The sequence below is a fragment of the Elephas maximus genome, chromosome 1 (assembly GCF_024166365.1).
Source record: "Elephas maximus indicus isolate mEleMax1 chromosome 1, mEleMax1 primary haplotype, whole genome shotgun sequence".
NCBI classification, from domain to species: Eukaryota; Metazoa; Chordata; class Mammalia; order Proboscidea; family Elephantidae; genus Elephas; species Elephas maximus.
The window spans coordinates 11,564,894-11,577,625 of NC_064819.1; the positions used below are offsets into that span (position 1 = coordinate 11,564,894).

The 12,732-nt window shown below is 40.5% G+C and overlaps 1 protein-coding gene across 2 annotated transcripts in view; it reads left to right on the top strand.

Annotated features, from left to right (window-relative positions):
* The first annotated feature begins 647 nt into the window (after nucleotides 1–647).
* The window catches only part of STXBP5L (syntaxin binding protein 5L), a 379,510-nt gene continuing 367,425 nt past the window's right edge, over nucleotides 648–12,732 (top strand). For both annotated transcript variants that reach the window (XM_049877576.1, XM_049877583.1), the window contains exons 1-2: nucleotides 648–744; nucleotides 2,261–2,446. In XM_049877576.1, coding sequence (XP_049733533.1) covers nucleotides 2,270–2,446 — 177 coding nt within the window. In that variant the 5' untranslated portion in view covers nucleotides 648–744; nucleotides 2,261–2,269. The remainder of the gene's footprint in view (nucleotides 745–2,260; nucleotides 2,447–12,732) is intronic.

The window sequence follows — 12,732 nt, forward strand, 5'->3', positions numbered from 1 at the left end:
CCAAACCTGCCGCCGAGTCGATTCCGACTCAGAGGTGACAGTTTAGCAGGGGTTAATCACAGAAGTTGATGCAGGTAGGAGGGCAGTGAGGGAATCCCAGCAGACGCATCTGGAGATGAGAAAAGGCTCACAGAGGAGATAAGCTAACACCTGCCTGAGTCACAGTATTGTCCAGAGCCGCCCCTGAGGTAACCCTCCATGCAGCTTCGTGCTCCAGGTGCCCAAGTTGGCACGCTTCTAGGCATTCGATTGATCCACACCGGCGTCCTTCAACAGGTAGCGCCAATTACAGCCCCCAAGGCACGGCCCTCCAGATCACAGGCCCATGGCACTGCCAATCAAATACCTCACCTGCCGTTCTAAATTCTCCCCGCCCCCTTGCCTTGGCTTTTCCTTGGACCTATCTCCAAGTTTCTTCCGCGCCTCGCGCAGCGGGTCTCCGTCCTATCGAGCCTGTGATTGGAGCCGCGGCTATTCCCGCCCCCTGACGTCCCAGCGCTCTCCGCCCCTTTCACCGCCCCTCACGGCCTGAGGCGGAGGGGGCGGGGAAGGGGAGGGGGCGGTCCGGGGCGGGGCTTGCCTCCCACGGCGGGGGGCGGAGCCTGCGGTGGAGCCCGCCGGCTAGGTTAGGACCTCGGAGAGCGCCAGGCGCCGAGACCAGAGGGACTGGAGCAGCGGCCGGGCGGGCCGGACCGACGCCTGCGAGCCTGTTCCCTCTGCGCCCTCAGCTTCCTGGGCTGGCAGGTGCCTAAGTCCGGGGTCAGACAGTCATCCGTGTGGGGCGCCGGGGCCGCCGTCCGGCCGCGGTTCCCTCACACCTGCGTGTGTGTGTGTGTGTGCGTGAGTGTGTGTGTGAGAGCGAGCGCCGGCGCGCGAACGTCCGGGCGAGGTGTTTGTGTGCTCCGGCTGGACGCGCGAAGCCCTGCGTGAGGTGTTTGTGTGGCCCGGCTGGGCTCGCCAAGTGCTGCGTGAGGTGTTCGTGTGGTCCGGCGGGGCGTCCGAACGTCTGCGTGAGGTGTTCGTGTGGTCCGGCGGGGCGCCCGAACGTCTGTGTGAGGTGTTTGTGTGGTCCGGCTCTGCGTGAGGTGTTTGTGTGGTCCGGCGGGGCGCCCGAACGTCTGCGTGAGGTGTTCGTGTGTTCCCGGTGGGCGCGCGAAGCTCTCCGTGAGGTGTCTGTGGGCTCCGGGTGGGCGCGCGAAGCCCTCCGTGAGGTGTCTGTGGGCTCCGGGTGGGCGCGCGAAGCCCTCCGTGAGGTGTCTGTGGGCTCCGGGTGGGCGCGCGGAGCCCTCCGTGAGGTGTCTGTGGGCTCCGGGTGGGCGCGCGGAGCCCTCCGTGAGGTGTCTGTGGGCTCCGGGTGGGCGCGGGAAGCCCTCCGTGAGGTGTTTGTGGGCTCGCGCGGCCGCGGGCGACAGCCCGGCTCCTGGGCGCTCGGCCGGGGAGGGCGCGGGAGTGGCGGCTCTGTGCGGCCAGCCGACTGAGGCGGGACCCAGGGCCGCAGCGGTTGCCGCCACCGCCGCAGGTCCCCTGAGAGCGGCTGCTGTGCTGCGGGGAGAGCGGGCGGGAGAGGGCGGCGGGGAGCGGGGGAGCCGAGGCAGCGGGCGACAGCGCGCGCCCCTCGGTCGGCTGCTGCCCTGGGGCACCCGCAGATGTTTGCTTAGGGGGCGGGTGGGGATGGGGAACGGAAAAAAGCCTCTTCGCCTCCCGTTTCCTACTGAGAAACGGAGCGCTGAGGACGGCGGAGGCCGAGCGCAGAAGGTGGTGGCAGAGCCAGTAAGGCTCCCCCCGCCCCAACATCGGTTTTCTGAAAATAAAATACTCTGGGCTGAACCTTTAGCAGGAAAGCCCGCCCTGGAGAGAGAGACAGAGAGAGCGCTGGTCTCTTGGACTCAGGTTTTGATTGTATAATAATGATGATATAATGCTAATGACGATGATGACACTGCCTTTTATTTTTACCCCAGTGCTGAGAAAGCGGAGCTACAGCTGATTAGAAGCCCTGGAAAACCTGATGGCGCGGAGGGAATCTTATTGCTTTTAGAGTTGTGTTTTATCTATTATTTTTTGGAAGGATATGCTTTTTAGAATTAAAATTTGCGAAAATAAAGCTTCACTCAGCACCCTCCCCCCCCAGTCACTTAGCCAATGCTTATAAACCAGGGACTGGCTACTGCCCTGACTGAGGAAGATGTAAAGACTTTTACCCAGGAATAATTCCATGTATTGTCACTCTTTTCCCCCTTTCCACTGAATTTCTCAACAGTTTTTTAAAATGAAGAAGTTTAATTTCCGAAAAGTTTTGGATGGCTTAACTGCCTCTTCCCCTGGCAGTGGCAGCAACACTGGTAGTGGGGCTGGAAGTGGTCCCGGGCACCCTGCAGGGACCGCGGGGCTTCTCAGAGAGGAGATTCAGGAAACCCTGACTTCAGACTACTTCCAGCTTTGCAAGGTAAGTTTTCAATTGGCATAAAGCCTCTTATTTCCTTATATTACTGTTGGGAGGAAACGAGAAAAACACACACACTGGAAATTGTTGAGATGTCAACATCAAAGAGAGTCTGATGCAGAGAACCCTGTGGATAGGGTCTATTTGAATTAATGAAGATATTCCAGGCATCATCGACTTCAGCATCAACTTAAAAAGCACTGGTAGTTTAACAAACTCAGCAAACATAAAAACTAGAATTTTATATTATTAAATATTAAGAACCAATATTAAGATAATATTAAGAACCAATAGGGGACAAAATTTTTAATTTAATATTTATATATGTATACTAAAAAAAAGGAGAAACTTCTCATTTTCATTAATCTAGTGCTGCCATTCAGAAGAACTGTTTACTTCACTGTTCAGTATAAAATGATTAATGCTATTAAGATGTTAGAGTTAAGTAGATAACAACTAGCTGAATATATCTGTCTTTAAAGGTCTAATGGCATTGTTTTAAAATTCTGATTAAAAAAAAAACCCAGATTCTTAAACTCTTCATAAATAAATGAAGAATAAACAAATAATGCCAGGGACTTAATACTTGTAAGAACTCAAAAATAGCCAGTGTTCTGCTTTAGTAAGGGAACGTTTTACATAATTAGACTTCGATGTTGAACTTTTAGTGAATGAGCAAGAGAAAGCATTTCTGATGGGGAGAGAAGATGAGAATTTATGAAACAAACATTATGTTAATATACAGAGATATTGTTATATTTTCTGATATAAATTGATTTATAATTTTTATCACTGTTTTTGGGGGGTAGCCTAGGAATGTGCTTTTGACCTGCTTTTTGCAGTAAAAAAGCAACAAAGTCATTTACGTGATATAAATTTTAGAACCGTGTCCGAATACATAAGAAATAGTTTACTTTTGAAATCACAGAAATGAACTACTGAGTTTTTGGTACTGCAACAAAAGAAAATTTTATTTATTTTTGAAATTATTAACATTATTTTTTGTAGTAAAAAAAATAAACATGCTTATAATGAGATAAGTTTCAGTCATTGCCTTAGTCTCCATTCCCTGTTGGGTCATTATAAAAAACATTAAGTCTGTAGTTATGAAAATATCATAAATTACTTAAAAGCAAGTTTATTTAGAATTAGATTAGAAAGAAGATTTAATTCTAACCTACCCTGTGAAATTTGTATGTAGTAGTCATTTTGTTCTCAGTATGAAGTGATATTCTTTTAGATCAGCAAAGAGTTGAGCCGTGGCTGCGAGACGAATGTGTAAAAGGGTCCTGGAGGTCAAATTTGAACAGTTAGGCAGGGGAATTATCCTCTGGTTCTCTAATCTTTGACATACTGCTATTGTCACCCCCAGATTCTGAAAAAAAAAATTCCAAATTTTCTCAATCCATGGATATGATAGTGATGCAGGACAGTTAATATTGGCAAGTAAAGACAGACTTCTGAAGCAGAATAGCATTGGGCTTTTGAGGTTATAAAGCTGATAGAGAAGGTTCTAAATAACAATGAAAAAGTCAGGAGAAAAGGTGAATGTGAGAGGAAAATGGGATATATATATAGTCATCTTCCTATTTATTCAGAGAAGAGGTGGTCATGGGAAGTGGCAAAAATAAAATAGAGCACTACTTTCAAAATATATGGCATGGCACGAAGAGTGCTGGTCTAGGAATCAGAAGTTTGTATTTTAGTTCTACTGCTTTCCAGCCATATAATCTTAGACAAGCCATTTATCTCCCTTGAGGTTTAAATTTCTCATCTGAGGTATGGGAAAATAAGTATTTTTGATCTCCTTTTGGGAAAAACAGATAAGACAAATAAGTGAAGGGAATGTATAAATTGGAAAGGGTGATAAAATATGTATTTAAATTATGCTTATAGTTGTTAAAATCCTCTTATTCTTGGGGAATGAGCATAACAAGTGCATTATAATAACATCAGGCAACAATTTTCAAAGAAAGTATAATCATAGATAGCTATATAAGCTGTACACTAATAGTATTGAGATTTTACCAAATGGAGAAAATACTATGGCATTTTTGGATAGGAATCTCATACTTAATTTTTAGAAGTGGCTATTTGAGTGTATTATAAATTGTCAGAACTAGAATAAAATATATAAAAATGGATTAAGGAAATTCTAAAACGAGAACTGTTACTAAAATTGGACTTCATTTAGACTCACTTATTAAATGTGCAAAGAACATTCTATTCTGAGTACTAAGAAGTTGGCACCTTCTAGGTATGTCTACCTTTTCAACATGGCCAAAATTAAAGTATAAATCTAGACTCTGTTCTTAACCACTCTCCACTCCATGATCTATCTGATTAACCATCAAATCCTATCCTATTTCTTTAATACGTATTTCTGAAATTTATTCCTTTTCTCTACCACCAGTACTTGTTCATTCTCTCATATTTTCTTGTTTGGTTTCTTGCAATAACTTCGTAAGTAATTCCTTACCTCTTGTTTTACCCTATTCCTGTTCATTTTATTATAATAGTGGTTATTTTTTAAATATAATGTTATGTCATTCCCCTACTAAAAATTCTATACTGGTCTCCCTAAAGCAGTGTATCTCTGCAAACAAAGTATGTGAAACCCCAATAAATAATATCTATTAAAACAAATGCGGTAATTTATTGCCATACATTTGTTTTGTAAATTATAATAACAAATTATATAGCCAATCAATAAAAACTTGTTTTTTTATGTTTGGTTTTAGTTGTGTAATATTATCCATAGACATTTAGTAGCACATTTTCTAGCATTAAAAAAGTGAAAGCATAACGTTACGACCTTCATAATCAGGGACATACCTACAAGAAATTAAAAAACACAGAAATGGCAGACACAGCTTTGGTTCAAGGTCAGCAAAAAACAAGTTAATGCGTTGGGTTATTGTAATCTGTTTAATTCAGTATGTATGCATTTGAATGCTCATGTTTTTTAGATATTTGTGAAATATACAAACTGCCTTTTCTGAACTTGAATTTTATGAAATACTATTTGAAACCACTGCTCTATAGCGAAAACTTCAAACTGCTTAACTTGATTGGTGTATAGTTCCCTTCAGAAGGAATTTCTGTTTACCTTTTGATCCTCATTTCCTTGATTCCTTAGGCATACAGCATTCCCTGAAAAGCACTGTATTTTCTCGTATTTCAGTGCCTTTTTACATGCTAGAATATCTCTTCCAGCTTCAGTATAATTGGAGAATTCCCAGTTGCCCTTTAGCTCACAGTTCAGACACCACCTCCTTCAAGAAACCAACTCTGACCACACTGCCTTCCTCACTTACCCCCCGGGCAGAACTAGTTTTTTTCCTCTTCTCTGTTTTCCTAAGCATCTGTCATATACCTATGGTATAAAGTTAGTGCCTTCTTCTCATTAAAACAATTTTTTATCTGTGACTGCAATTATGCTATGAGCTTTTTGAGAAGCAAGTATGTGTTTATTTGTTTCCATACCATTATTAATGAGTGCCCATTATCTAGGCCAATGGTTCTCAACTCTACCTGTCTAAAAGAGAGATTTCCAGTCCTATCTCAGCCTTATTAAGTGAATTCCAACTCATGGCTACCCCAGACCAGGAGTGCTCCCTACTTTGAAGGGCTTCGAAGGCTATGACCTTTCGGAAGCAGATTGCCAAGCCTGTCTTGCAAGGCACCTCTGGGTGGATTTAAACCACTGACCATACAGCTAGTAGTGGAGAGCTTAACTGTTTGTGTCACTCAGGGACTTCTTATCTCGGTCTCAGAGAATCAAAATCTAGGGATTGGGACAAGGCACTTGCATTTCTTCAAAAGGTTCGTTAGGAGATTCTGATCACAGTCAGTACTGAAAACCATTATAGTAGGCACTTGATATTTACTTTTTAAATGAATGAAGCGGCTTATACATGGTTGGTGATTAATTGAAAAGGGATTAATTAAAGAAGAAAGTCAATAACGATGCATGGTTAAGTATTTTATTTTAACTGAAAACATATAAATATACATCAATTTACAAATCACTTGCTAAATGACCAAAATTTTTTTGTATCGTATTGGTCCTCTGATTGGAGTTCTGTATGGACTTCTCTTCCAGAAATCATCCCAACCCATTGGTATTATTTCTGATGCTATCATCTCTATATCATCTATATATCTATATCATCTCTATAGGAGTAGAACTGCCCTATAGGGTTTCCAAGGCTGCAAATCTTTATGGAAGCAGACTGCCATATCTTTCTCTCGCAGAGCGGCTGACGAGTTTGTACTGCTGACCTTTCAGCTAACAGCTGAGTGCTTAACTGTTGCGCCACCAAGGCTCCCCCAAATCATCCCAAATATGTATGTGTACATACGGTTAAGAGATCAGCTGCTAACCAAAGAGTTGGCGGTCCGAATCTACCAGCCCCTCCTTGGAAATCCTATGGGGCAGCTCTCCTCTGTCCTATAGGGTTGCTGTAAGTCAGAATTGACTTGATGGCAATGGGTTTTGGATATATATATATCCAAATACATATTTGTATTTAGCTGACCCATACCTAGTTAAACTGGGATCAGGAGAGAGTTGATATTCTAGCTAACTAGAGAGTATTTTCTAACTTCAAGCATTTAATGTACTGTGAGTATCAATCTGTATGTTTTACAAAGATAGTGAAGTTTTTGTAATCTAGCAAGTCAATTAAGATTAGTTTAACTGATCTGGAAACTGTTTCATCTGACCATCCTAACAGGCCTGTAAGGAAGGCAGAGAAGGTCATAATGTTTTTATTTTACTGATAAGACATTTGAGGCTAGAAAATTTTAGTGATGTCTGTAGATCATCCAAATTGGTAAGAGCCATAACAAGTATAGCCCTCTGTTCATCAGTTCTCAAATCCAGTACTCCTTCTGCTTTATCCTTTCTAGAAAAGGCAACATGATACATTTTTCAGGAAGCCAAGAAACTGTTCTGCTGACTCTTCCTTTAAAATATATCCCAGATGTGTTTTGCTGTGTATATTCTCAACAACAACAGCACAGCCTGACCACATCCTTCATTTCCACCAGTACTAACCCGATCTCTGCACCCAACATCTCTTGCCTGGACTACTACTCTATAGCCCCCTAAGTGCTTGCCCTGCTTTCACTCAGGCCTTACCATCATCTCATCACGTAACAGGTAGATGAATCCTTTTGAAATCTAAATCATATCATGCCTTCCTTTTGCTCAAAACTTTCCGGTGACTTCTTACTTCTCTTCAAAATAAAATTATAAGTCCTACTATGTTTTACAAAATTCTAAGTGATCTGGCCCCTTGATGAATAAAGTGACCAAACTTTATTTTCAACTCTTCTTTCCTTTACTCTGCATCAGTGATATTGGCCTTCTTGTTCCTCAGATGTGGTTCTTGCCTCAAGGCTTTTTCCTTTCCTTGGAATGCTTTCCTCTCAAGTAATTGCATTCCTTGCTGCCTTCACTCCACTCAGTTCTCAGTTCAGCTACAGTCCTCTCAGAGAAATCCTCATTGGCCACCCTGCCCGTATTACTCTCTAACCTTATCTTGATTTCTCTTTTTGTTAACACTTAAAGTTGCCTGTTATGAGTCGCACCACTTTAGGAACATGGTATATAATTTTCAAAAAGATATGGAAAAGAAGGTTGTAGAAAGTAGATTCAATTAAATTATTTTTATTGAGGACAATATGAAGAACATTTTTTTTCCAAACAATCTGTTTAGGCATACAGTTTAGAAATGTTAGATTGACAGTGAAAAACACGGGGTATTCTAGACCTAATTAACAAAATAGATAAAAATAAATATATCACCAGCACCAGATGGCATAATCCCTAAAGTTCTGAATAAACTCTTAAATTAGCCAGCTCACTATTCATCAACATATAGAAGCTGTTTTTATAAATGGTGATAGCGTTAGAGCCAACATGTTGCTAACTAGTGTACCTTCTGCAAGGAAATGGATTTGTATTCATGGTGCTCATACCAGATATAATATCAGATAACTAGGTATAAAATCAGAAACATAGGTCTGGACTGTGGAGATACGGGCTTTCTAGCACCCTAAGAATCTAAAAGTAGACTAAGTGCTCGGATATCCTTGAATACTCTTTTCTTTAAGCTTTCCGTTGTCCCCACATATCTTCTGATGTCACATTATTTTACTTGAGTGGTTCTGTAACTTAGACTGACACAAGACCGTGATCAGAGTTCCCCATTTCAGCTGTTTTTATCCATAAGAAAAACTACAGAAGATTCCCTGAGATATGTAAACTTGTCTCTTTTCTGTTTATAAGCTGGTGGAATAATAGGTGATACAGCTGACACCCTAGGATAACTTATGGATAAAGCCTCTGCCTTAGTTACCTAGTACAGCTCTAACAAAAATACTACAAGTGGATGATTTTAGCAAACAGAAGTTTATTGTCTCACAGTTTTGGAGGCTAGAAAGAAGTCTGAAATCAGAGTGACTGCTCTTGGGTAAGGCTTTCTCTCTCTGTTGGCTCTGGGGGAAGATCCTTTTCTCCTTTCAACATCTGTGGGCTGGGTGTTCCTTGGAGAGTTCCACGTGTCTTGGCGTCAGTCTTCCCCTGGATCTAGAAGATTACGTTCCTGTCACCAAAGAGGACAGTAGAGGATGGGCATCTGTAAGAATGGTAATACAGGTGAACCAGGAAGAATTAAGCTACCCTTGTGAGGACTGACATGCTAACAAGCTTAACCAAAAACAATTAAAATGAAATTTTTTTTTTTTTTTTTTTTTTAAGAGTCAGAAACCAAAGCCAGGTTACTCAATACTCTGGGCTCACTGCCTTCCTTATCTTGACAGCATGAAATGCAGAGGCAGACTAGAGTAAGGAATTATAGAAATATAGCAAGTATATTTATAAATTTTTAAAGTTATCTTGGGGAACAGTCATTTTTTAAAAAATTTTTATCGTACTTTAAGTGAAAGTTTACAAATCAAGTCAGTCTCTCACACAAAAACTTACATACACCTTGCTACATACTCCCCATTGTTCACCCCCTAACGAGACAGCCCGCTCCCTGCCTCCACTCTCTATTTTCATGTCCATTTCGCCAGCTTCTAATCCCCTCTACCCTCTCATTTCCTCTCCAGGGAGGACGTGCCAACATAGTCTCAAGTGTCCACCTGATCCAAGTAGCTCATTCCTCAGCAGCATCCCTCTCTAACCCATTGTCCAGTCCAATCCCTATCTGAAGAGTTGGCTTTGGGAATGGTTCCTCTCCTGGGCCAACAGAAGGTCTGGGGGCCATGACCACAGGGGTCCTTCCAGTCTCAGACCGTTAAGTCTAGTCTTTTTAAGAGAATCTGAGGTTTGCATCCCACTGCTCTCCTGTTCCCTCAGGGATTCTGTGTTGTGTTCCCTGTCAGGGCAGTCATCGGTTGTAGTGGGGTACCATCTAGCTCTTTTGGTCTCACTCTGGTTTATCTGGCCCTTTCTGTCTCTTGGGCTCATAATTACCTTGTGTCCTTGGTGTTTGGAGAACAGTCATGTTTATTGTCAGAAGCTGATCAGACTGTTGGTCTATTTAGTGTGACATTTCTTATGTTCTTAAAAACAAACAGTACTGTTATTCTCCCTGTATATCTCAATATAGAACTAATTAAAAATCTTACATAATTTCTAGGTATGTTTACTTGTGGGATTATTACTAGTGATTAAGTCAAAATTCTATTTCTTGATGTTTAGTGCATTTCTGTAGACCCCTTTCTGCCTTCCTCTGAATATGTGTCTGTAAAAATCTTAGGAAAGTTCCAAACTTTACTTTTAATAATAGCATGATTGTATTGATTCCTTGCATTATAATTCTGTAAAATCATTTACATATTAGTTTAACAGCAATAACTTCGACTATTATTAAAAGTCTCAAGTAGAAGCCCTGCTGTAAGCTTTTAAATTGAATTTTTTTCCCATAAGAGAAAATTGAGCTTTTTATTTCTACTTTAGTATCAAAATAATAATCTTTATAAAAGCTTTTGGTTGTAGTGATGGTGCCTTTCTTATTTTCAAAAAGAAGGTATTTTAAAATTCCTTTTACTATTTGAAAGTCTAATTTTCTAAAGTGTGTAATACACTAGTGTTTTTATTTAAAATATATATTAAGTATACTGGGGAGTCATTTCTAATTTTCAGATTAATGCAAAAGAACCCCGTGGTTAAGTGCTCAGCTGTTTGAACCCATCAGGTGCTCCATGGCAGAGAGATACTGCTTCTGTAAAGATGTACAGCCTTGGAAACCCAATGGGGCAGTTCTACTATGTCCTATAGAGTTGCCATGAGTCGGAATCGACTTAACAGCAACGGGTTTTTTTTGGTAGGTAATGCTAAAATTAATTTATAAGGACTCCTAGTGAATTTTTTTTTTAATGAATTAGTGACTAAAATCAATGATTTTAATCAGAGATTAAAAGTTTTACAAAGCCAAAAATTGATGCCATATTTAAAGAATTCAGAGAAGGTAAACTGTAAAGTGTAAAGAGGTCCCTGGGTGGTGCAAAGAGTTAAGCCCTTGACTGCTAACTGAAAGGTTGACAGTTCAAGTCCACTCAGAGGCACCTTGAAAGCAAAGCCTGGTGATCTACTGCTGAGAAATCAGCCACTGAAAACCCTATGGGGCACAGTTCTACTCTGACAAGATAAAGGAATCACCCAGTTTCAACAGTTACTACATTTTGCTGTTCTTGTTTTGTCTGTTCTTTCCCCGTATCCTTAAATACACATATATTTTTAATTGGGATATTTTATTTTATTATATTATTTGGGGGCTTTTATTTTGATATAAGTTCAGACTTAGAAAAGGTTACAGCAATAGTTTAAAAATTTGATAATACCTTTCACCCACACTCTGCAAACATTAACATTTACCACATTTGTGTTATCATTTTTTCTCATTTTCTGAACTATTTCAGAGTAAGTTGCAGATAGATACCCCTTTACTCCTAAACACTTAAATGTATATTCCTTATAATTAAGGGCATTAAAAAAACAGTATAATTAGCAAAATTAGGAAAGTTACATTGATATACTAATGTTATCTAATCTGCAAACTTTATCCAAATTTTGCTAGTTGTCTCACTAATGTCCTTTAAGGCAAAATAAAAATAAATATTCTTTTTTTCTGAGTTAAGATCCAATCTAGAATTGCATGTTGTATTTAGCTATCTTGCCTTTTTAGTCTACTTTAAGATGGACTAATTACTCAGTCTTTCTTTGAGTTTTATCCTCTTGACATTTTTGAAGAGTAAAGGCCAGTTTTTTAGAAAACTACTGCAGTCTGAAATTGATCAAACATGCAATCAAGATGCATTGATAATTACTGGTGACTAGAATGCAGAAGTTGGAAACAAAGAAGAAACAACAGTAGTGGAAAATATAGCCTTGGTGATAGGAATGATGCCAGAGAATGCATGACAGAATTCTACAAAACCAATGACTTATTCTTTGGAAATACTTTTTTTAGACAACACAAAGGATGACTATAATGTGAACCTCACTGGATGGATTACACGGAAATCAAATTTACTACATCTGTGGCAATAGCCAATGGAGAAGCTCAGTATTACCAGTCAAGACAAAGGTGGGGCTGATTGCAGAACAGACCATCAATCGCTGATATGCAGGTTCGAGCTGAAGGTGAAGAAAATCAAAGCTAGCCCACAAGAAACAAAGCACGACCTTTAATATATTCCACCCAATTTGGAGACCATCTCAGGAATATATTTGATGCACTGAACACTAATGACCAAAGACCAGAAGATCTATGGAATGGCATCGAGGACATCATACATGAAGAAAGTGAAAGGCCATTAAAAAGGTATAAAGACAAAAATGAATGTCAGAAGAGACTCTGAAACTTGCTATTAAGTGCAGAGTAGCAAAAGCAAACAGAAGAAAATCATTCATCAGAAGTAAAAGAGATGAACAAAAAAAGGCCTCAATGGGCTGCTTGAGAAGGCAAGGTAAAGTGTTACAATGAAACGTGCTAAGACCTGGAGTTAGAAAACCAAAAGGGAAGAACACAATGGGCATTTGTCAAGCTGAATGAACTGAAGAGAAAATTTCATGCCCTGAGTTGCAATATTGAAGGATTATATGGGCAAAATACTGAGTGATACACAAAGCATCAAAAGATCCAAGTAGGATGATCAATGTAATTGATACCAATAAATTGTATACCTAAAAAGTGTTGGTGTGGCAAATGTTGTATTATATATATTTTTACAACAATTAAAAAAGAAAAAAGATGGCAAGAATACATGGA